Source organism: Dasypus novemcinctus, chromosome 6 (assembly GCF_030445035.2).
Source record: "Dasypus novemcinctus isolate mDasNov1 chromosome 6, mDasNov1.1.hap2, whole genome shotgun sequence".
NCBI classification, from domain to species: Eukaryota; Metazoa; Chordata; class Mammalia; order Cingulata; family Dasypodidae; genus Dasypus; species Dasypus novemcinctus.
The window spans coordinates 36581092-36607510 of NC_080678.1; the positions used below are offsets into that span (position 1 = coordinate 36581092).

The 26419-nt window shown below is 38.4% G+C and overlaps 1 protein-coding gene and 1 non-coding gene across 10 annotated transcripts in view; both read left to right on the plus strand.

Moving 5' to 3' along the window:
• The window catches only part of BTRC (beta-transducin repeat containing E3 ubiquitin protein ligase), a 228204-nt gene that overhangs the window by 190793 nt on the left and 10992 nt on the right, over positions 1–26419 (plus strand). For all 9 annotated transcript variants that reach the window (XM_058298531.2, XM_058298529.2, XM_058298530.2 and 6 more), the window contains 7 exons: positions 2879–2975; positions 3628–3765; positions 4241–4359; positions 6241–6490; positions 6976–7094; positions 9134–9244; positions 10688–10766. In XM_058298531.2, coding sequence (XP_058154514.1) covers positions 2879–2975; positions 3628–3765; positions 4241–4359; positions 6241–6490; positions 6976–7094; positions 9134–9244; positions 10688–10766 — 913 coding nt within the window. The remainder of the gene's footprint in view (positions 1–2878; positions 2976–3627; positions 3766–4240; positions 4360–6240; positions 6491–6975; positions 7095–9133; positions 9245–10687; positions 10767–26419) is intronic.
• Positions 9973–10076, plus strand: LOC111764518 (U6 spliceosomal RNA). Its single transcript, XR_002797110.1, has one exon. It is a non-coding gene; the product is annotated as a U6 spliceosomal RNA (small nuclear RNA).

Genomic DNA, 26419 nt, shown 5'->3' on the forward strand with positions numbered 1-26419 from the left:
TGGGCAGGCTGCACTTTTTTTGCATGGGGCAGCTCTCCTTGTGGGGCACACTCCTTGCATGTGGGGCTCCCCTACGCAGGGGACACTCCTGTGTGGCACAGCACTCCTTGCATGCATCAATACTGTGTGTGCACCAGCTCACCACATGAGTCAGGAGGCCCTGGGTTTGAACCCTGGACCTCCTGTATGGTAGGCGGACACTCTATTAGTTGAGCCAAATCCGCTTCCCTCAATAGTCTTTCATTATTATATCTTCCCCATATGCTACCTTGAAAGTTTTTTCCATTTCCTCTAACCAAAAATAAGTAAAAATGGTTTTTCTAATAAAGTTTTGCATCTCTTAAGATTTAACTTCCACTTTGCTATGCATTTTATATCTAGAATTGATTGTCTGGCCCTAGGACATGAACTCTGTCATTTTTTCTCTTTAATAATACTAAATAATGGTAATACTTGAAAGTATAATAAAAGACCACTTAGGAAAAGTCCGTTTTCTTAATCAGCAGATCCATTTCATGGTAACATTCTGAATTTTAATATTTAGCATTTATCCTGTACCCACACTCTCCCAGGTGTACTAGGCATTTCACATAGAAGTGGTACCTGTTATCCAAGAGATTCCATCATAAAAGGTTTTGACTTACAACATAGACACAGACTGAAAAGCCAGTTTCCAACCTCTATCCACCTTTTTTTTTTAAGATTTATTTATTTATTTATTCCTCTCCCCTTCCCCCTCCCACCCTGGTTGTCTGTTCTCTGTGTCTATTTGCTGCGTCTTCTTTGTCTGCTTCTGTTGTTGTCAGTGGCATGGGAATCTGTGTTTCTTTTTGTTGCGTCATCTTATTGTGTCACTTCTCCACGAGTGCGGCACCATTCTTGGGCAGGCTGTACTTTCTTTCGCTCTGGGTGGCTCTCCTTACGGGGCACATTCCTTGCACGTGGGGCTCCCCTATGTGGGGGACACCCCTGCGTGGCACAGCATTCCTTGCGCGCATCAGCACTGTGCATGGGCCAGCTCCACATGGGTCAAGGAGGCCCGGGGTTTGAACCGCGGACCTCCCATGTGGTAGACGGGCACCCTAACCACTGGGCCAAGTCCGCTGCCCTCTATCCACTTTTGATGTAAAGAAATCCAGAAAGTTTAACAAGGCATGGTAAATGCAATGGAGTAAAAAAATAAGATGAGAAGTTCATGAGTCCTTTTCCCTTAGGATGTAGAATAGTGCCTATGTACGATTACCAGTGAGTAAAAAGAAGACAAGACTGAGGAATGGTGGGCATTAAGAGGCAAATAAAGTGATTAAGAATTGGGTTCTGGAGTCAAACTTAGATTCAAATCCCATGTCTGCTACTTGATACCTATGTGATCTTGGGCAAGTTACTTAACCTCTCTGATATTTGATTTCTTCATCTACAAAATGAAGATAATTGTTCCTACCTCATTAAAGGATATTGGAGTTGAACTTAGTAAATTATATTTATTAACCAGTTTTGCAATCTTTTCTTTTTAAACCTATGTAAATGAATACTTGTTTGCCTAAAAAATGTAGAATTATTTATAAGAAGTATACCTTTAGGCCAAAGTTATTCTGTAATTGTATCCCAGTTGCTCTTTTCTTTGTTAGTATATCACATTTCTTGGTTGTTAGTCCCTTTTTAAATTCTATATTATTTTAATTTCTCCATTGCAGATTTCCCATTCTGTATTAACACAGTCAGAGCCAGCTACCTATCTGATAGGGTATTTTCTAATCTAATTTTCAAGGTGTATGTAATAGGGAGAGGGCAGGGGAGGAGAGCTCCTGGAAGCACCAAACAATTAATTATATTGTAATGGAGCTGTAGAAGGAGGAGCACATGACTGGCCCAGAGAAAACATGATTTCTCTGGTGCCAAGATTACACTCAGAGGCATTTCTGCCTATCTCCACTTTGCAAGGAACAGTGCCAATGAGAACAGCAGTTAGTACACCCATAGTGGGGTTTACTAGCTTCCACATTGTGTTTGGTGGGTTCTTAACTTCAGGATGAGGAATTAAATTTTTTACCCAGCAGGAAGTGATTGCCATTTACTGATTTTTTTTTGTAGCAAAGATCTAGCTTGGGACATGAGTATTCCAGAGATGTGCTGTCATAAGGAAGGAGATGCTAACAAATGGTACTCACTAGAATCAAGGAAAGGCAGTGAATTGCACGTATACATGTGCATAGCCAGGAACACACCTTGAAAGTCAGTTTCTTCATGCCTTAGATTTGACAGCACAGTGCTCTTAGGCATTTCTTTTCATATCTACCTTACCTGCTACTGGACATTCCTGTGTTCCCTTTGTTTTCTCTTGAAATGAACTGAACTGCTCCTAATCACCATCAGCCTGGGTTCCTGAGCAGCCAATACAATAAAGACCTAGAAAAAGCATTTCTGCTGCCCATGATGCTAGGTTTCACTATAACTAACAGAATTTTCAAAAAAAAAAGCCTATGAAATCTAACTACACAGATGTCTGATAGATAGACCAATTGATGAACTCTGATTACACCTATTCAGTTTGTCTGTTGACATTATAAATCATATTCCTTAAAGCCTGGTTGTCTCTTTTCTTGAATTAGAAAAACCCCATGTTCCCCAAAGCCAAATGATAAATAGTACAGTTATCTTGCTGTCCTGCTTTGGAAATACTTTGTTTTACCAAAAAGCAAATCAGTGTTCTTTAGAACTCCTTGACATTGGACACCTGATATCAGGCTTACAGTCAAACTTCTCCAGGCTGGTTATGGAGATTATATGGAATGGTAACTGTGAAAATACTTTGAAAAAGTATGAAGCACTTTATAAATGTATAATATTATTTTCATTGGGAAATATTGTTGTTTTTTAGGGGACAGTATTTATTCAAAAACAAACCTCCTGATGGGACTGCTCCTCCCAACTCTTTTTATAGAGCACTTTACCCTAAAATTATACAAGATATTGAGGTAAGAATTTATGTCTATTTGCATATTTGCTAAATGCTGGAGAATCACCAGCATTTTTCAGTAACAGTATTGTTACAGCAAATCTATTAAAGTTTATTGATGTAGGTTAAAAATCAATTTCCTAAAAAAGTAAATAGGATAAGTAAAATCTAATAAATTGCCAGGCAAATTTTTATTTACTAATAGATCATTGAAAGAGGGGTGGGCAGTGAGACTGTTAAAGCTGCACTTATAAGCTGATATTCAAATGTCTGCTGAATTGAACCTTGGTGGAGAGGCACTGGTAGAAATGGCCACCCTTCATGTAAGAAGAGCACTGAACACATGACGATCATGCCACTCATAACTTGCCCTGTTGCTGAGCAGTCTCTTTCCACCAGCTTTATTATTTGTTTGAACAAGTTACATGCAGGAAAGTTTTAGAAAATAAATCTTTACATTGTAATTGGGAAAATGTTTTATAAATTTAGATAATAGCTGTTTAAAAGCCTATTTTTAGTTTGCCTTAAAGTTCTGTGTATCTCAGAGAGAGAGAGGCATTGAGCATTTGTCTTTGCCATGAAAATCAGATATTTTAAAAACTGGAAGAAATATAAGAACTTGGTTTTGGTTCTTTCCTAATTACTGTCACTTTACCATTCTTTCTTCTCAGACAATAGAATCTAATTGGAGATGTGGAAGGCATAGTTTACAGAGAATCCACTGCCGAAGTGAAACAAGCAAAGGAGTTTACTGTTTACAATATGATGATCAAAAGATAGTAAGCGGCCTTCGAGATAACACAATCAAGGTACAGTCTCTTCAGTTGTGGGGCCATAACTGAAAGGGCAAGGGTGCCTACATACATAAAGCAATCTAAAGCATAAACAAACTATTTCAGGAAATTGAGAGGTTTAGATTGTTTACAGTCCCAAAGCCAAAATCATATTCTTAAAGGACAGATATTTATTGCCCTCTTCCACCTAAGTGCATATAGGTGGATGGTCCTGGGGTTAAATTCCCTTGTTGAAGTCCACTGAAACAGACTATTATTGGCCCTGACATAGTTACAGGCTATTCCTGTTCCCTAATGAAAATAATAAAGTCTACATTAGTACTGAAGCCATATATATAGAGGTGCTTAGCTATCCCTATGGAAAAGAATACATTCCACACTACTCTGGCTTTGATTCTTTTTGGGGATCAAACAGATAACAGAGGCAGCAAGTTTCCACAGCACCGCCATTATCACATGGTCAAAAGGATCTTCTTGTTTGCCATCCTAGATCTGGGATAAAAGCACATTGGAATGCAAGCGCATTCTCACGGGCCACACAGGTTCTGTCCTGTGCCTCCAGTATGACGAGAGGGTGATCATAACTGGATCATCGGATTCCACAGTCAGGTAGAAAATTTCAAATGCGCTTTTAAACTCTGAAACATCAGATCTACTCTGTTCTTTGTCATAGATGATAATAATTTTGTATATATCTTCAAAACACAGTTCTGAAACTTCATAACTAAAGAAAATAAACCATCAGTTCTCCCCATCATTTGTTTCAATCTAGAACTAGAAAACTTGATTTAGGTTCATTTGAGGTAAGTTTACATTTTTGTATATTTAAGAAAGTATACATTCTACTTTAATTTGGGAGAATCATCCATTATAGAAACATTGCATTCTTTACAAAACCACCTCACAGCGGAATGACATGAATGGAATAAAGCCTTCCTTTCATGTAGTTATAACTGTAGTGTAAGCATGCATTAGCTCCTTTAAAATGTGTATAGGTGAGCAGTGCTGTCTCTTTGCCAGCCTCTCCTCTGCTATACCTGCAGTTTTTAATTGCAAGCTTCACTCAGGGAGGGGGCCTTCAATTTCCAGAGGCTTAGTGATTTGATGACACAGCCATTATGCGGCTGGAGTCCAGTGTAGCTTGTGTTCTGGTTACTAGCAAGCACTGCTGGAAACCTCTGTTAGGAATTTTGCCTTAAGCTAAAGGACTTGGCAAACATAATGCATCAAAAGTAACTTAAAAAAAAAACAACCAAAAAACTGCCTCATTGTTGGATTCTCAGAAGTTAAATGCTTAGCATTCCAAGGAATTTAGCATTCCAAGTTATCCTCTGTGAATAAAAAAGACTTCATATTTCTTACCTTATGACTAAAAGGCATTGCTAATTCAGCCCTTAGAATTACAGACGTTTCTATTTATCGGTGCTTGTGGAGTACATCAAGGAAGCTGAAACTCTTGACAGGATTAACATCATTCATAGGAAAATGGAAAAAAATATTTTCTGAAAAAGGGAATTAAACTGGAAGCAAATAAAATGTGTTATTTTTAAAAAACAAAGTACACAAAATACAGTAATCAAAATAAAATATAGCATCACACAAAATTCTTGAACTATGCAAAGGTCCCACACTCTGCTGTGAAGCCTGTGTTTATGGTAGAATGGCTCTTCTTGTTCCCAACTCCATTCAAAGCACAGAAACAGGAATTTAGAGTCTAGGTAATTTTGGACCTTAACCTAGATTATGAAACCAAAGATCCAGATAATAAAGCTCAATCCACCATACTAAATAACTGTTAAAAAAAAAACATCTTTTCTGGTTCCTAAGGTTTGTCAGGATGCTAATGTTGCTGTTGTTAAGACCCCTGTTTAAAAGGTATCTTGTTAATGGTATCAGATTGAATATCTGAAGTTTTAAAATAATTTATCTTGAAGACTGGGCCCAGTTATTAGGTGATGGGGGCTGCTATCTCATCCCTACCTCCAACAACTCACCCAGGTTTCAGGTTGTATGTCTTAAGGATTTCACATTGGCAACATCTCATCCACTTCCTTTTCCCACTCTCCCAGTTCAGCCCTCTCCTATCTACTACCTCCCCATGGCCCATCAGTACTTTTTACCTCAACTTAACCACAAAGCTGCAAAAAGAGGAATAGGGTATAATTCTTTACCATGAAAACAGGGAGGAGGTTTTGAAGTGAGAAAAAGTTTTGGTAATGGATATGGTGATGATCGGACAACATTGTGAATGTAATTAATAGCACTGAATTGTATACTTAAAAATGGTTAAAAGTGGCGAAATTTTTTTAAGTGAAGAAAAGTGGGGAGGAACAGAGAAAGATAACTCATTGGATTGTTGAATAAAAATAAAAGCCGTTTATTTAAATATATATATATGGAAAAAGGAGGCAATAGTCAAATACTGGTAACAGTTTGTAGCATGAGTGCCATCTGAATATCAGATAACCTTCTAAATGTTGCTTTTTCTAGAGTGTGGGATGTAAATACAGGTGAAATGCTCAACACATTGATTCACCATTGTGAAGCAGTTCTACACTTGCGTTTCAATAATGGCATGATGGTGACATGCTCCAAAGACCGTTCCATTGCTGTATGGGATATGGCTTCCCCAACTGACATAACCCTCCGAAGGGTGTTGGTTGGACACCGAGCTGCTGTCAATGTAGTTGACTTTGACGACAAGTACATTGTTTCTGCATCTGGGGACAGGACTATAAAGGTAAAAAGCCTGACAACTCTTAAATTGGACAAATAGGCAGTTTTCATTAAATCCTCAACTTAGAGTAGGGAAGTTCATATGAAACTTTGATCAAAGGCAATTTCATATTTAAACAATAAATTAAATGTAAAATAAGAACATTTAATTCAGAGACTATATATAAAAAGGTAACGAGGACAGCAAATTGCAATAATTTTGGTTATGTATTTCCTATAAATAGTGATAACTGTGAGAAGGAAATGGGGCAGCTTAGGGTCAAGAAAATTTATCTGCAAGATCAGAGTAACCCCATAAGTGTAAATCAGTTTAAGGATTTCTCATATGAGAGAAGCCAGATACAGACTAGCCCTATATGATCATGAATTGAAATTGTTATGTTTTTTGTTTTGTTTAAGAAGTTATACTTCCTGTTGGTTCAGTTCTGTCATCATGGATATACCAGTGAAAACACCAAAGTAACTGCCAAATGCCATTTTCTGTGTCAGGTATGGAGCACAAGTACTTGTGAGTTTGTGAGGACTTTAAATGGACACAAACGCGGCATTGCCTGTTTGCAGTACAGAGACAGGCTGGTGGTGAGTGGCTCATCGGACAACACTATCAGGTGAGCAGCAGGAGCCCTTTCCCAAAAAGGCTCAATATTCCTGTCATTAATTGCTTGAGTACAGATCATACAACTCTCCAATTGTGTTATAATAAGTTTATATAATAAGTATATAAAATGTTTATAATAAGATATTTTTCCTTTCTGTAGTTTCTTAAGGTCAAAACTTTGCCCCAGGGAAGTGGACTTGGCCCAGTGGTTAGGGCGTCCATCCACCACGTGGGAGGTCCACGGTTCAAACCCTGGGCCTCCTTGACCGATGTGGAGCTGGCCCATGCGCAGTGCTGATGCGCGCAAGGAGTGCCATGCCACGCAGGGGTGACCCTGTGTAGGGGATCCCCACGCTCAGGGAGTGCACCCCCTAAGGAGAGCCACCCAGGGCAAAAGAAAGTGCAGCCTGCCCAAGAATGGAGTTACACACACGGAGAGCTGACACAACAAAAAGAAACAGATTCCTGTGGCCGCTGACAACAACAGAAGTGGACAAAGAAGAACATTCAGCAAATAGACAACAGAGAACAGACAACTGGGAGGGGTGGGGGGCAGAGAAATAAATAAATAAATCTTTAAAAAGAAAAAAAAAAACTTTGCCCCAAACAAAGAGGCAACGCAGCAGAGCCTTTTGTTGATGTGTTTCCTTCCTATAATAGTTTTATCACCAGATAGACCTATATAAAAGGTAGTACCTGAATAAGGAAGTAGGCAAGAGAGGCAAGTAGATGGAGATTGATGAACGCTTCCCTTTAAATTTACTCTATCTACAGTTGAAAAGTACTGATAAATAGCTAATGGCTTTGGCCACTGTTCTGAAAAAAAATAAGATTTGTTCTCTATTAGAATTTGTGCAGTTTAGTTTTCTTAGCATTGCTTAAGTTGTAAAATTGGCCAGGGAGTTACCTGTGTTTGAAATTACGAAGAAACCACAAGTTGAAATATTTTTTTTGGTTTTCTCACCTCACAAAGTTGAAAAACACAAATACAATTAGTATTTGGAGGATTTTCTGCCCTCTCCCTTCCTTGAATGAAGAGCTAAGAGGTTGAAAGGCCATTTAAACAAAACAAAAGAAAAAAAACCAAACAGCTATTATAGCAAAGGAAATTATTCCTAGAAATCATTTGAATTGATCTAAAAGCATACTATTGTATAAATTAGAATAACAAACGTTTTTGAGAACTTAACTTTTTGCTTCCATTATATAAGGACTGTCGTGTAGAGTGGGTGAATGCACATAGTGTCCTCCATGACAGAGGTGGAGGTGCTTTGTGATTGCAGGAAATCACTGACAATCTACCTGTCAGGAGCCATTGCTTTCTTAGCTTGGTCATTTCCTCCCCAGACAGCTGTATACCTTACGTTCATCCTTGTTATGCCCAGGAGAACCTGGTTACAGGTTATAATATAAATATTATAGGGAAGTGGACGTGACTCAACTCATAGATCATCTACCATATGGGAGGTCCAGAGTTCAAACCCAGGGCCTCCTGGCCCATGTGGTAAGCTGGCTCACACGTGGTACTACTGCGCGCAAGGATTGCTGTGCCACACAGGGTTATCCTCTGCACAGGGCATGCAAGGAATGCTCCCCACATTGAGCTGCCCCGCATTGAGCCACCCCGTGCAAAAAAAGCATAACCCACCCAGGAGTGGCACCGTATACACAGAGAGCTGACATAGCAAGATGACATAACAAAAAGAGACACAGATTCCCAGGGCTGCCGAGAATGCAAGCGGACGCAGAAGAACACACAGCAATGGATACAGAAAGCAGACAACAGATGGGGGAGATAAATAATAAATCTTTAAAAGATATATATGTAATAGAAAACATTGTGCTTTGAAAATACATACTATATTTGAACTGCAGATAAATATTTCCTTCCTGAGCTTTATGGCAACAAGGAACTTACATTAAAAGCAATACATTTTTATATGGGTGTTGATAGATTTTATTTTTGTCTATTTTTTTAAAGGCATGTGAAGTTAATTATTATAACATTCAAGCTCAGAAAATTCACTTGTCTAAAATTTTCTCTTCCAGATTATGGGATATAGAATGTGGAGCGTGTTTACGAGTATTGGAAGGCCATGAGGAACTTGTGCGCTGCATTCGATTTGATAACAAGAGGATAGTCAGTGGGGCTTATGATGGGTGAGTTTGCTAATAGGGTTTTTAAAAATTTACATCTTTATTCTCCTGCCTTATGAATTTAAATTTAGCCTTTTCTTATCTCTAAAAGCCTGTAGATTTCACAGAAAGGAGAATCTGATCCAATATTTCTTTTAAAATTTTGATCTCTTGAGTGATTCTTAAAAGTTCAGCTCTCTTGTCATCATTTCTAGCATTTGACTTACACGGAGTTCAGTAGTCTTTATTTTCTTCAGTCTTATTTTCATTGGTTAAAGGATCCATTCATGTTGTGGCTCGATCCCATATCTGGCAACACTAAGCACATAGCAAATTCATATAAAAAAGTATTCACTTACAAAGGCCTCTTTATCACTTCTTGACAAGGCACTTGATCTTGGAAGGGGTGGAAGGCTGCGTTTCAAATACTGGCAACTTTTTGCAGAAACTAGCTTACAACATTATCTTAGTGTCTGAACTGGCTATACCAATATATTAAGCCAACTCAAGCAGCAGGAAGTGGAGCAGACTCACTTCCTCTGCTTTGAGTCAGCCATCACTGTCGTACCCATGGGAAATTGTTCAGACTGTGACAACATGCTCCAGCAAGGTCCGGCACTATTTTCTCATTGCCCTGGTTTTGATCTGCACCCCCTTTTCTTGGGTTTTGTCTGTTATTTACTTTGAGGAGACATGACTATAATTGATTTTTGGAAGGGCTAGACTTTTCTTACTTAAATCAAAAGATGAGGGCGCTCACTTTAGCAGCACATATACTAAAAATGGAATGATACAGAGATCAGCACGGCCCCTGCACAAGGATGACACACAAGTTCGTGAAGCATTCCATATTTTTTTAATGTGGGAAAATTGGGAGGTATGGCATATGGGAATCCCCTGTATTTTTAATGTAAAATGTTATATAATCTATGTAACTTTTAAAAATAAATAAAAAATATATTTTAAAAAATTAGTGTTTGCTTATATAAATTCCAGAGCTCTTAAGTGGGCTCCCCTTCTCTGGTTCATTTGACCTGGGTCATTCTTGGGACTGACCAGAAAGAAGATGCCTCAGAGGTGTAGATTTCTAGGTCTTTTCTATCATAAGAGGTCTAATGTACAGATCTTTTCTTGGCCCCAGAGTGCAGTGTAATTTTACCATTTACCCATCTTTAGTTTGGTTACAGCTAATTTGTTTCTTATTTTAGGTTAATCACATGCACTTTCCCTTATAGGCTATATATCCAAGAGTGAATGCAGAAATTAAGTCTGCAAAAACAAAAAGTTTATATATATATTCCTATGAGCTGGATTTATCATATAAATTATATTCACCATGCATATTTATTACTATGACTTTTTGCTGGTCTATCCCCTGTGCTGCCTTAGTTTTTGTTTTTTGTGGGGTTTTTTGATTTGTTGTGTTTTTTTTTCAGCTAAGATTTTTACCCTCTTTTTGATTTTCAGAAAAATTAAAGTGTGGGATCTTGTGGCTGCTTTGGACCCCCGTGCTCCTGCAGGGACACTCTGTCTACGGACCCTTGTGGTAAGATCCTTATTGTTTAGAGGGGTTGGGGAGCAGGCTGGTAAAGAAATTAAATGTCGACATGCTTTGGAATGCAGATCTTTATTTGATAGTTGAACCTCACAAAACCTACTACTAAATAGGAAGGCATTCGATACACGACAATAAAATATGTCTATATAGTACCTTTCATCCAAAAGTACTTTAGAGACTAAATGTGGAAAGGAATGCAGCAGCTGTTTTGCAGCTGCATAGCAAATCTACACAACAGTTTAGTACAGGAAGTGAATAAGAATTTTGTATCTACCAGAAACAGGGGTATTTTGGGAGTAAGAATATAATTACCCAAATTGGACTCTGTCCAGGATCTGAAGACCTGCACACCTCTACCTGCAGAAAGTGCCATAGGAATCTGCTTGAAAACCCTGCATCCTATTCAAAGAATGGTGCCTCCAGCTATACAAGTATCATCTTTTTTATTCTCCATATATATCCTTATCTCAATATCTTGACACTCAGTGAAAGAAGTAACTCAAAAGGAGGAATGTCACCTTCAAAAGCACTAAATTCTATACTTAATTAGCCAAGGGCCTGGATTAGAAAATGGCCTAAGGTTAAAACCTGCTTCCTTGTGAAGAGGTTAGGTGGGGCACCAGGGAGGAGAGTATCTTTTGCACTACTTAGGATAAAAATGAGAGCAAGCACTGGAAGCCCAGTGTTCTGAATCCTGACTCTCATTAGACAATCTCTGCTCTGGATGAGCAAGAGAGATCTTTTTTTTTCTTTCCTTGTTGGATTCAAAGCTCATTCTTTCAGCATCATGCATGCTTTACCTGCTTATTTTACATGTCTCCTAAAATGAGTCCTTTCATTTATTTACAATTAATCTGTCTGATTTTTTAGATTTAATTTAAATACAGCATAATTCACCCATTTTAGTGAACTAATATGAATTTTGCAGTTGTGTAACCATCACAACAATCAGGATATAAAACATTTTCGTGGGGGGGTGGGGTTGAATGGGACCTCACATATATATTTTTAATGTAATATTATTACAAAGTCAATTAAAAAAAAAAAAAAAAAAAAAAAACATTTTCATCACTCCCAAAAAGTTCTTTTGTGCCTCTTTGTATCAATCTCTTCCTCCTGCCTCTTAGCAACTAGTCATCTGGTTTCCATTCCTATAGTTTAACTTCTTATGACCATCACATAAATTAAATCATACAGAACATTACTTTTTTTCACTTCATTTGCAATTCTTCCATGTTACATCTCTTAGTACTTAGTTCCTTTTTATTACTTAGTAATATTTCATTATGTGAATGAGCCAATTTTTTTAGTCATTTAACATTTTAAGGACATTTGGAATGTTTCCAGTATTTGGTCATTCTGAATAGACACAGAAAAGATTACCATACAGGTTTTTGTATATACGTAATGCTTTTATTTCTCTTGGGTTAATACCTATAAATGGGATTTCTGAGTCCTGTGCTAAGGGTATGTTTAATGAAACTACCAATCTGTTTTTCAAAGTGGCTCTTCCATTTTGTATTTCAACCAGCAGTATATGAGAATTACATTTTTTCCACATCCTTGCCAGCTCTTGGTATTGCAATAATTTTTTAAAAATCATAGCCATATAATTAAAGGGACATGGAGGCGGTGGACTTGGCCCAGTGGTTAGGGCGTCCGTCTACCACATGGGAGGTCCGCGGTTCAAACCCCGGGCCTCCTTGACCCGTGTGGAGCTGGCCCATGCACAGTGCTGATGCGCACAAGGAGTGCCGTGCCACGCAAGGGTGTCCCTGCGTAGGGGAGCCCCATGCGCAAGGAGTGCACCCTGTAAGGAGAGCCGCCTAGCATGAAAGAAAGTTCAGCCTGCCCAAGAATGGCACCGCACACACAGAGAGCTGACACAACAAGATGACGCAACAGAAAGAAACACAGATTCCCATGGCCGCTGACAACAACAGAAGTGGACAAAGAAAAACACGCAGCAAAGAGACACAGAGAACAGACAACTGGGGGAGGAGGGAAAGGGAGAGAAATTGAAAAAAATAGCAGATCTTATGGGAATGAAAGGTGCAACAAATGAAATTAAAAATACATTGGGGGAAGCTGATGTGGCTCAAGCAATTGGGCTCCCATCTACCATATAGGAGGTCCAGAGGTCCAGAGTTCAATACCCAGGGCCTCCTGGTGAAGGCAAGCTGATCTACGTGGAGTGCTGGCCCATACAGGAGTGCTGGCTCACGTGGAGAACTGGCACAGGAAGATGATGCAACAAAAAGAGACACAGAGGAGAGATAATAAGAGACACAGCAAACCAGTGAGCTGAGGTGGCACAAGAGAATGATTGCCTCTCTCCCACTCCAGAAGGACAATGGAGGGAGAGGAGAGAAATAAATAAGTAAATAATCTTTTAAAAAAAAAGTCATTGGAATCCTACAACAGCAAATTTGAGGAGGCAGAAGAAAGGATTGGTGAACTTGAAGACATGGCCTCCAAAAGTGAACACACAAAAGAATAGAAAAAGAAAAGAATGGGAAAAATTGAACAAGGTCTCAGGGAACTAAATGACAGCAAGAGTTGTGCAAACATACATGTCATAGGTGTCCCAGAAGGAAAAAAGAAGGGAAGAAGGGGAAAGTGGATGTGGCTCAACAGCTGGGCTCCCATCTACCATATAGGAGGTCCAGGGTTCGATGCCCAGGACCTCCTGGTGAAGATGAACTGGCCCACACAGAGTGCTGGCATGTGCAAGTACTGCCCCACGCATGAGTGCTGACCCACACAGAGAGTTGACACAGCAAGATGACGCAACAAAAAGAGACAGAAGAGATTATAAGAGACACAGCAGATCAGGGAGCTGAAGCGACACAAGAGAATGATTGCCTCTCTCCCACTCCAGAAGGTCCCAGGATCAGTTCCTGGAGCCACCTAATGAGAATACAAGCAGACACGAAGAACACACAGTGAATGGACACAGAGAGCAGACAGTGGTGGGGGGGGGGGCGGTAAATAAATCTTAAAAAAGAAAAAGGAAAGGGGAAGAAGAAATAATGCAGGGAGGTGAATATGGTCAACCACCACACCAGGGAACTGAGAGTGTCTACAACTGCAAGCAGGAAAATCACATCCATCGACCATGTGGGATCTAAGCCCCTTCTCAATTTAGAGGTGGAGTAGACATCACCATCCCAGTGTCCACAGGATAGAGAAATAAAATATGGATTAGAGTTGACTTACTGGTATTCTGCTATAGAACTATTGTGACTCTAGCAATGGAAAAACTTGTATCACTGATGTGGAGACTGTGGCCACGGTAGTTGCTGAGGGCAGGGAGAGAGAAGAGATGTGATGTGGGGGCACTTTCAGGACTTGGAGTTGTCCTAAATGATATCGCAGGGACAGGTGCTGGACATTATATATCCTGCCATAACCCACTGAATGGACTGGGGGAGAGTGTAAACTACAACGTAAACTATAATCCATGTGGTGCAGCAGTGCTCTAAAATGTATTCACCAAATGCAATGAACGTGTTACAATGATGAAAGAGGTTGTTGATGTGGGAGGGGTGGAGAGGTATATGGAAACCTCTTATATTTTTAATTTAACATTATTTGTGATCTATGTATCTTTATTTTTTTTTAAAGATTTATTTATTTCTCCCCCTACCCCGTTGTCTGTTCTTTGTGTCTATTTGCTGTGTCTTCTTTGTCCGCTTCTGTTGTCGTCAGCAGCACGGGAATCTGTTTCTTTTTGTTGCATCATCTTGTTGTGTCAGCTCTCCAGGTGGGTGGCACCATTCCTGGGCAGGCTGCACTTTCTTTCACACTGGGCGGCTCTCCTTACGGGGCGCACTCCTTGTGCGTGGGGCTCCCCTATGCAGGCGACACCCCTATGCGGGGGACACCCCTGCGTGGCACAGCACTCCCTCAGCACTGCGCATGGGCCAGCTCCACATGGGTCAAGGAGGCCCAGGGTATGAACCTTGGACCTCCCATGTGGTAGACGGACACCCTAACCACTGGGCCAAGTCCGCCACCCTATGTATCTAAAACAGACAAAAAAATTTTTAAATGCAAAAAATAAAATATCACATACCAATAAAGACATAAAATTAGGCATATATATATAAAAAGAAATTATGTCAGATACCAAAGACAAAGACTTAATTCTGAGAGCAGCAAGAGAAAAGCAATTCATCACATACAAGTGATACCCAATAAGATTAAGTGCTGAATTCTTATCAGAAACCATGAAGGCAAGAAGGCAGCATGGTATGATATACTTAAGATACTACAAGAGAAAAACTGCCAGCTGAGAATCTTATGTCCAGCAAGATTCTTTCAAAAATGAGGGTGAGTTTAGAATATTCAGAGATAAACAGAACTTGAGAGAGTTTGTAATCAAGAGACTGGCTTTGCAGGAAGTACTTATGGGAGTGCTACAGCCTGAAAAGCAAAGACATGAGAGAGAGGCTTGGAAGAGAGTCTGGAAATGAAGATCATATCACTAAAAGTAACTAAAAGTGTAAAAAGAGTGGTGAAACAAGATATGACAGATAAAATCCAAAGGTCAAAAATGGGTAAATTAAGAACTGCCTTTACAGTAATAACATTGAATTTTAATGTATTGAACACCTCAATCAAAAGAGACAGACTGTCACAATGGATAAGAAAATATGAGCCATCTATATGTTGTCTACAAGAGACTCACCTTAGACCCAAGGATACAATTAGATTGAAAGTTAAAGGCTGGAAAAGATACTCCACACATGCAGTAACCAAAAAAAAAAACAAAAACAAAACACACACACAAAAAAGCTGGAGTAGTTCTACTTTTATCAGATTAAATAAACTTTAAAACAAAGCTGTTATTAACAAGGAAAGACATTACATATTAATAAAGGGACAATTCACCAGGAAGAAATAACGATCATAAATATATATGCACCTAACCAGAATGCCTCAAATTACATAAGGCAAATATTGGCAAAACTAAAAGGAAAAATAGATGGCTGTACAGTAATAGTTGCAGATTTCAATACACCACTGTCATAATTAGATAGACTATCTGGGCAGAGGATCAATAAAGAAACAGAGCTTAAATAATATGATAAATAGGCTAAACCTAATAGACATATTCAAAATATTGCACCCCAGACAGCAAGATATACATTCTTCTCAAATGTTCATGGATCTTTCTCCAGGATAGACCATATGTTGGGTCACAAAGCAGATTTCTATAAATTTTAAAAGATTGAAAGTATACAAGCACTTTCTCTGATCATAAAGGATTAAAGCTGGAAATAAGCAATAGACAGAAAAGGGGGAAATTCACAAATATATAGAGATTAAAAACACACTCTTAAATAATCAGTGGGTCAAAGAAGAAATTGCAGGGGAAATCCATAAATATCTCAAGAAAAATGAAAACAAGAATATAACATATCAGAACCTATGGGATACAGTGAAGGCAGTGCTGAGAGGAAAATTTATAGCTCTCAATGCTCACATTAAAAAAGAAGAAAAAGCTAAAATCAGTGTCCTAACTACACAGCCAGAGGAACTAGAAAAGGAACAGCAAACTATTCCAAACCAAGCCAAATGAATAACAAAGGTCAGAGCAGAAATAATTGAAATTGAGAACAAAAAAAAAAAAAATAGTATTGACAAAACCAAAAGTTGGTTCATTGAGAAGATTGACAAAATTGACAAACCCTTAGCTAGACTGACAAAAAAAAGATGCAATAAAATCAGAAATGAAAATGGGGACATTACTTTTAACTCCACAGAAATAAAAGAGATCATAAGGGGATACTATGAACAACTATATGCCAACAAACTAGACAATGTAGATAAAATGGAGAAATTCCTAGGAACATACAAACAACCTACACTGACCCTGGAAGAAATAGAACACCTCAACAGACCAATCACAATAGATTGAAACAGTCATCAAACAACTCTCCAAAATGAAAAGCCCAGGACCAAAGGCCTCACAGGTGAATTCCACCAAGCATTCAAAGAGGATTAATGCCAGGAAGTGGATTTGACTCAACTGATGGAGTGTCTGCCTACCCCATGGGAGGTCCAGGGTTCAAATTCAGGGCCTCCTGACCCGTGTGGTGAGCTGGCCCACACCCAGTGCTGATGCGCGCAAGGAATGGTATGCCACAGGGGTGTCCCCCGCATAGGGGAGCCCCACATGCAAGGAGTGTGCCCCGTAAGGAGAGATGCCCTGGGCAAAAAAAAAAAGGCACAGCCTGCCCAGGAGTGGCGCCTCACACATGGAGAGCTGATGCAGCAAGGTGACACAACAAAAAGAGACAGATTCCCGGTGCTGCTGACAAGAAAACAAGTGGGCACAGAAGAACACACAGTGAATGGACACAGAGAACAGACAACTGGGGAAGGGGGGGAGAGAAATAAATTTTTTAAAAAACAAAGAGGATTAATGCCAGTCTTACACAGACTTTTCCAAAAAATTGAACAGGAGAGAATGCTACCAAATTCACTCCATGAAGCCAATATTAACCTAATACTAAAGTCAGATAAAGATTATGATAAAAGAAAAGTAAGGCCCATTTTCCTAATAAATACAGATACAGATTCAAAAATCCTCACAAAACACTCACAAACTGCATCTAACACACATTAAAAGAATTATTCATCATGATCAAGTGAGTTTTATACCAGGCATTCAAGGGTGGTTCAACAAAAGAAAATTGGTCAATGTAATATACCACATTAATATATCAAAGAAGAAAAAATCACATGACCATCTTGATTGATGCAGAGGCATTTAACAAAATCCAGTATCTTTTCTTGATAAAAAACACTAAGAAAAAATATGAATAGAAGGAAATTTCCTCAACATGATTAAGGGTATATATGAAAAACCCACAGCTAATATTGTACTCAATGGTGAAAGAATGAAAACTTTCCTGTTGAGATCAGGGGGAAGGTAAGGATGCTCACTGTCACCACTGTTTCATAGAGTAGTTCTAGCTAGAGCAGTCAGGCAAGAAAAAGAATTAAAAGATATTCAAATTGGAAAGGAAGAAGTAAAATTTCCACTGTTTGCAGGTGATACCGTCCTATACCTACCTAGAAAGTCCCAAAAAATCTACAGCAAACCTACTTGAGCTAATAAACGCACTCAACAGAGTGGCAGGATACAAGATTAATACACAAAAATCAGTAGTTTCTCTATACACTAGTAATGAACAATCTAAGGAGGAAGTCAGGGGAAAAAATCAAATATTTAGTAATAAACTTAACAAGGATGTAAAGCACTTATATTCAGAAAACTACAGTGCATTGCTAAAAAAAAAAAATTAGAAGAAGACCTAAATAAATGGAAGAATATTCTGTGTTCATAGACTGGAAAACCAAATATTAAGGTGTCAGTTCAGGGGCGGTGGACTTGGCCCAGTGGTTAGGGCGTCCGTCTACCACATGGGAGGTCTGCAGTTCAAACCCCGGGCCTCCTTGACCCATGTGAAGCTGGCCCATGCACAGTGCTGATACGCGCAAGGAGTGCCGTGCCACGCAGGGGTGCCACGCAAGGTGCCCCATAAGGAGAGCTGCCCAGCCCAAAAGCAAGTGCAGCCTGCCCAGGAATGGTGTCGCATACACGGAGAGCTGACAGAACAAGATGACACAACAAAAAGAAACACAGATTCCCGTGTTGCTGACAACAGAAGCGGACAAAGAAGAAGATGCAGCAAATAGACACAGAGAACAGACAACCGGGGTGGGTGGGGAAAGGGGAGAGAAATAAATAAATAAATAAATCTTTAAAAAAATAAAAGGGTGTCAGTCCTACTCAAATTGATAACACAGATTTATTGAAATCCCAATAAAAATTCAAACAGCCTTTTTTAAAGAAGTGGAAAAGTCAATTATCAAATTTATTTGGAAGGGTCACGGGCCCCAAATAGCCAAAAATATCTTTAAAGGAAGAACAAAGTTGGAGAACTCTCAACGTCCAGACTTTAAATCATATTACCTAGCTACAGTGGTAAAAATAGCTTGATGCTGGCATAAAGATAGACATATAGACCAGTGGAACCAAATTGATGGTTTAGAAACAGATCCTTACAACTATGGTCAAGTGAATTTTGACAAGACTGTCAAGCTCACCCAGCTGGAGCAGAATAGTCTGTTCAATGGATGGTGCTGGAAGAACTGTATATCCATATCCAAAAGAAAGAAAAGAGGACTCCTATCTCACACCTTATATAAAAATTAACTCAAAATGGTCAAAGACCTAAATATAAAAGTTAGAACATAAAACTTCTAGAAGAAAATGTCAAGAAATGTCTTCAAGATCTGGTGGCAGGTGGTTTCTAAAATCTTATACCAAAAGCATGAGCAATGAAAGAAAAAATGGATAAATAGGATCTCCTCAAACTTCAACACTTTTGTGCTTTAAAGGACTTTGTCAAGAAGGTGAAAAGTCAGCCAACTAAATGGAGAAAATATTTGGAAAACATTAATCCGATAAGGGTTTAATTTCCCTACTATATAAAGAAATCATACAACCCAAAAATAAAAGAGCAAGCAATCCAATTAAAAAATGGGCAGAAGACTTAAATATCCATTTCTCCAAAGAAGAAATACAAATGGCTAAAAAGCACATGAAAAGGTGCTCAACATCACTAGCTATTAGGGAAGTGAAAATCACAACTACAATGAGATATCTCATACCTCAAGAATGATCATCATTTTATAAAATAACAGAAAACAAGTGCTGGAGAGGATGTAAAGAAATAGGAACACTCCTTTACTGCCGGTGAGAATGTAGAATGGTGCGGCCTCTGTGGAAGACAGTTTGGCTGTTCCTCGGGAAGCTAAATATAGAATTTTGTTATGACCCAGCAATCCCTCTACTAGGAATATATCTAGAAGAAGTGAAAACTGATGCAAACAGACATTTGCATACCGATGTTCATAGTGGCATTATTCATAATTGCCAAAAGATGGAAACAATCCAAGTGTCCAGCAACCGATGAATAGATAAAATATGGTATGTACGTACAATGGAATATTATGCTGCTGTAAGTAGAAATGAAATTGGGACACATATGATAACATGGATGAACCTTGAGGACATTATACTGAGAGAAATAAGCCAGATACAAAAAGACAAATATTGTATGGTCTTATTAATATGAGCTAAATATAAAGAATAAACACATGGAGTTAAAACCTAGTGTATAAGTTGTTAGGAAGTAGGATGGGAGCTGAGAAGGGGTACTGATGTTTAATGTATGTAGAATTTTTATTAGTTTGACTGTAAATATGTAGAAATGGATTGAGTTGATGGTAATATAGGAAGTATAACTAACACTGGCTGGTTTATAAATGGGATTGTGGCTGCAAGGGGTAGTCTAGGGGTGTAAATATCAATTGAAAGAAAGCTAGAGAATAATCTAGGGACTGTATAATATAGTGAGCCTAGTAATGGATGAGGATTGTGGTTAATAGTACAAATACAAGAATGTTCTTCTATGAACTAGAACAAAGGTATGTCACTGTTCTGAGATATTAGGACTATGGTGATAACATGGGAAAAATACAACTAATGTAATTTATGGACTATAGTTAACAGCAATATTGTAGTATTCTTGCCTCAATGTCAAAGAAGGGGGAAGCAGATGTGGCTTAAGCATTTGGGCTCCGGTCTACCATACAGGAGGTCCAGGGTTCAATACCCAGGGCCTCTTGGCAAGCTGGCCCACGCCGAGTACCACCCACGCAGGAGTGCCGGCCAATGCGAGAGCTGACGCAGCAAGATGATGCAACAACAACAACAACAAAAAAAAAAAGAGACACAAAGAGGAGAGACAATAAGAGACTTAGCAGACCAGGGAGCTGAGGTGGTGCAAGGGATTGATCGCCTCTCTTCTACTCCGGAAGGTCCCAGGATTGGTTCCTGGAGCTGCGTAATGAAAACACAAGCAGACACAGAACACACAGCAAATGGACACAGAGAGCAGACAATGGAGGGAGGGGGGGAGAAATAAATCTTAAAAAAAAAAAAAAAAATATCAAAGATGGTACTATATCAATGCCAAGGGACAATAGTAGGGGGGTATGGGATTTTTTCTTTTGGAGTAAGGAAACATTCAAAAATGTACTGAGGTGATTACTGCGTAATTCTGGTGAAAGTGAGAGCCATTGAGTTACACTTTGGGTAGATTGTACAAGGCTTGGGACTGTATACCACAGTGAACTTATAATAGATGATGGACTGTGGTTAACAGTACAAATACAAGAGTGTTCTCATGAACTATAGCAAATGTACACTATGGACCATAGTGGTAATTGTCTGATGATGTATTATTCCATGTGTTTAGGTCTTTTAAAATTTATCTCAGCAGTGTTTTGTAGCTTTCATTATAAAGGTCTTGCATATTTTTTGTCATATTTATTCCTAGGGATTTCATATTTGTAATGCTATTGTAAATGGTATTTTTTATTTCAATTTCTGGTTGCTCATTGCACAACTGTAGATAAGCAATTTTACATCTCCTTTTCAAGCTGAATACTTTTTATTTCTTACTCTTATTTTATTGTACTGTCTGGGATATCCAATACAATGTTAAAAAAAATCAGTAAGAGCAGGCATCCATTTAATTTTCCTGATCTTAGAGAAAAAGCATTCATTCTTCCACCACTTTATATATACTTATAGATAGATACATGTTAGCTATAGATTTCTTGTAGATACCCATTATCAGGATTAAGAAGTTCCCTCTCTCCTAGATTGCTGGGAGTTTTTTTTAGGAATGGATGTCAGAGTTTCTTAACTGCTTTTTTCTGTATCCTTTGAGATAATAGTGTGGTTTTTGCCTTTATTGTGTTAGTGTGGTGTATTACATTGATTTTTGAATGTTCAGCTGACTTTGCATTCCTGGGAGAAATCCCATTTGGTCATGATGTATAAATCCTATATGTTTGGATTCATTTACTAATACCTTGTTAAAGATTCTCTGTGTCTTCTTCCTAAAGGATATTGGTCTGTTTTATTTTCTTGTACTATTTCTTGCTGGCTATTAGTATCATAGGTAATGTTGACCTTATAACATGATTTTGGAAGTGTTCCTTCCTCTATTCTTTGAAAAAGTTTTTGTAGAAGTTGCTATTATTTCTCCTTTATGTATTTGATAGAATTCTCTAGTAAAGCCTTCTGGACCTGGAGTTTCCTTTGTGGGAAGTTTTAATTACAAATGCAGTTTATCTATTAGAAGATTTTTTTTTTCTGGTGTCAATTTTGGTACTTTGTATCTTTTAAGGAATTTGTTCACCTAAGTTGTCGGATTTGTTGACATAAAGTTGTTTGTAATATTCCCTTATTATCCCTTTAATATCTGTAGGATCAGTAGTAATGGCCCCTCTTTCACCCCTGATATTGATTTCTGTTTCCTCTTTGATCATTTCGTTCCCTCTTTTTTTTTAATCAGTATCAATCATTATCAATCAAACGAGATTTTTTTTCATCAGCTTTTGGTTTCATTATATTCCTTTGCTTGTCTTTCTTTTTTTTTAAAAGATTTATTTATTTTATTTCTCCCCCTCTAACCCCCCCCCCCCCCCCGCCCCCCACACTGTCTGCTCTCTGTGTCCATTCGCTGTGTGTTCTCCTGTGTCTGGTCTGCTTGTAGTCTCATTAGGCGGCTCCAGGAACCAATCCTGGGACCTTCCAGAGTAGAAGAAAGGAGATTACTCTCTTGTGCCACCTCAGCTCCCTGTTCTGCTACGTCTTCTTGTTTTCTCTCCTCTGTGTCTTTTGTTGCATCATCTTGCTGCGCCAGCTCTCCATGTCGGCTGGCACTCCTGCGTGGGGTGGCTTTCCTGCACCCGGCAGCATTCCCACACAGGGCGGCACTCCTGTATGGGGCTGCATTCCTGCATGGGCCAGCTCATCACATGGGCTAGCTTCCCCTCACCCAGAGACCCTGGGCTTCGAACCCTAGACCTCCTATATGGTAAACAGGAGCCCAATTGGTTGAGCCACATCCATTTCCCCTCTTTTTATTTTTCCATCTTTTTTCCCCCTAGCTTTTTAAGATAGAAACTTAAATCATTGATTTAGGGTCTTTCCTTCTTTTTTGTTATCAACACTTGAAACTATAAGTTTACCAATAACCATTGCTTTAGCTATATCCCCCAAAATTGGATATATGTTTTCATTTTCATTTACTTCAAAATATATTCTAATGTCACTTGTGATTTCTTATTTGACTGATAAATTACTAGAATCATGTTTAACTTTCAAATACTTAGTGTTTTCCATGTAAGATTCTGTTAAAGATTTCTAATTCAAATCCCTTGTGGTCAAAGAACATACTTTATGTGATCTCAGTCCTTTTAAATTTAGAGATTTGTTTTATAGCTCAGTATATCATCTATCTTGATTAATGTTTCATGTGCACTTGAAAAGAATGTATATTTTGCTGTTGTCTGGAGGACTGTTTTATAAATGTCAGTTTGGATTGAGTTGGAGTATGTTATTCAGGTCTTCTGATTGCTTACTGATTTTCTTCTATTTGTTTTACACGTTATTAAGAGAGGAATGTTGCAGTCTCCCACTGTAATTCTAGATTTGTCTTATTTCTTCTTTCAGTTCTGACAGCTTTTGCTTCATATATTTTTAGCTCTGTTATTGGGTGCATATACACTTAAGATTGTTATGTCTTAGTGATGTTCCGCTTCCCTGCATGGTGTATCTTGTTACATCATTTTACTTTTAACACATCTGTGTCTTTACATTTAAAATGAATTTCTTATATTCAACATATAGTTGGGTCTTAATTTTTTTAATCTAGGCTGACCATCTCTGCCTTTAATTGGCTGTCTCAATGCCTTAGCTTCAGCCTCTCTCCATGGACATGGCACACCGATACCACAAGCTGCAGTTCACAGCACTTCCAGACCCTGTCCCACACCCAGTCAACTGCCTTTTAAAGAAATTTTAAAATAGGGGGAAATAGTGGTTTCTTTTTACCCACATGTTTACCTTTTCCAGTGTTCTCCATTCCTTTGTATATATCCATGTTTCCTACTGATACCATTTTCTTTCTGCTTAAAGAACATCCATTAACATTTTGTAAAATCAGGTATGCTGGCAAAAATGTCTCTCAGCTCTTGCTTGTCTGAAAGTCTTTATTTTGCCTTTATTTTTGAAGGATATTTTTGCTAGCAACAGAATTCTAGATTTACAACTTGGATGCTATTTTAGTCAGCCAAAGGGGTGCTAATGCAAAATACCAAAAATCAGTTGGTTTTTATAAAGGGTATTTATTTGGGGTAGGAGCTTCCAGATATCAGGCCATAAAGCATAAGTTACTTCCCTCACCAAAGTCTATTTTCATGTGTTGGAGCAAGATGGCTGCCGACATCTGCAAGGGTTCAGGCTTCCTGGGTTCTTCCTGTCTTCAGGCTTCTTTTTCCTGGGCTCAGGGTTTCTCCCCTTCCTGGGGCTTGCTTCTGTTTCCTCTGTGAGCTTACTTCCTGGGGCTCCAGCTTAAGGCTTCAGTATCAAACTCCATCATCAAAAACCCTTAACTCTGTCCTTTGCCATACCTTTTATCTATGAGTCCCTACCCACTAAAGGTGGGGGACTCAAAGCCCTACTGGCACAAGAGGTTTACATACTTACTTAATCAAGTAAACCTGTGAATCCAATATAATCTAATATGCCTAGAGGAAAAGATCAGTTTACAAACATAATCCAATATTTCTTTTTGGAATTCATCAATAATATCAAACTGCTACAGATGCCATTCCATTTTCTTTTGGTGTCTGATGAGAATTTGAAGTCATTTATCTTCATTCTTCTGTACATAATATATCTTTTTCCTCTGGCTGCTTTTAAGATTTTCTGTTCATCACTGGCTCTCAGCAATTTAATTATGATATACCTTCAAGTGCTTTTCATTGTATTTTTTCTGCCTGGGGTTTGTTAAGCTTATTGAACCTGTAAATTTATAGTTTTCATAAAATTTGGAAAATTTTTCTTTTCTCCCCTCTCCTCTGCTAATACTCCAGTTACACATATGTTAGACAATTTGATAATGTCCTACAGGTCACTGAGACTTTGTTCTTTAAACTTAATATTCTCTGATTTTTTGCCATTAATCCTTTTCCCCATTTGGTGAATTTTTTATTTTAGATATTGTATTTCTCACATCTAAAAGTTTCATTTGAGGGGGAGCAGATATAGCTCAGTGGTTGAGCACCTGCTTCCCATTTAGAAGGTCCTAGGTTGAATCCCCATTACCTCCTAAAATACATAAATAAGTAAATAAATAATAAATGTAAAAGTTTTATTTGATTCTTTGTTTTATGTCTTTCATTTATCTCCACACTTAGTTCAGGTTTTCCTTTAAATGCATGAACATAGTTATAATAGCTTTTTAAACTTTTTTTTAGGAGGTACCAGAGGTTGAACTTGGGACCTTGTACATGCAAGCTTGTCCTCATCACATATATATTTTAACTGGATGCTGGACAATGTGGATGTTACTTTGTAGAGTATGAATCCGGATTTTGTAGTCTTCCTTTAAAGAGTTGGATTTTGTTCTGGTGGCAGTTACTTTCAATTCAGGTTGATACATTCAACATTTGATTTTATACTTCGTTAGGGCAGATGTAGAATGGTCTGTACTATAGGGATAGTTTGGCCCCACTACTAATTCATGCCCCCCTCTGGAATCTCTACAATTCCCAGAATGATCAAGGAGAACTTTCCATCCTGCCAGATGAGAATGCAAATGATTTCCATCTTTATTGGGAGTTCTAAAAACCATTCGGTTTGCAGCTCTCTGTTTGCTCTTTTTTTATTTTCTGGTTTTTTTTGTAGCGCTTCCTTCTTTTCACAGTCCTTACCCTACAACTTCCAAGCTTCCTCAGTCTCACTAAACCTCAATCTCTGTGTCTTCAACTCAGCAAGACTACCATGCTCTGCTTAAGTCCAGAATGTGCCTTCAGACAGAAAGCTGAGTAGATGTAGGGCTCTCCTCATTGTTGCCCTTCTCACAAGGATCACAGTCCTGTACTATTTTTGTCTAATAGTTTCATATGTTTTTCCAGTTTCCTATTGGCTTACAGTTAGAGTATAATTCTGATCTTTATTACTCCTTCAAGGCCCCCAACAAATTTTTATTGATTTAGTAATTAAATCCTTTTTGGACAGGGATCTTTAGGTATAGATTATCTCTGTCCACATTGGAATAGAATTCTGATAGTCTTTCAAAAAATGTGTATGTGTTGAGGACAAGCTTCCACATAAAATGACATGGTCCAGAGCAGTGTATCAAGACATAGTGGCTATAGTGTGTGTTTATATTTGTAAGGCAGAGGTTTCTTAAAATAGAGTATATATAGTGTCCTGAGTAAGGAAAAAGAAGAGTTCTGTTGTATTTTTCTGTAGCTCAGCAGCCTGATGAGTCAATATAGGAGGATTAAAGAAAAATAAAGCCTATAGAGTTCAAGAACATTCACTTAGAAGTTGTAGATTCACCCCCTCATGAAAACTTGTGAGAGTTTCATTCATAAAATTTTACCTTATCACAGTTTTACTATATAAAGTAGCTAAGAGTGGGAAAAATAAGCAAATGTTTATAAATGGGAACTTGTCAAAAGGACACAGG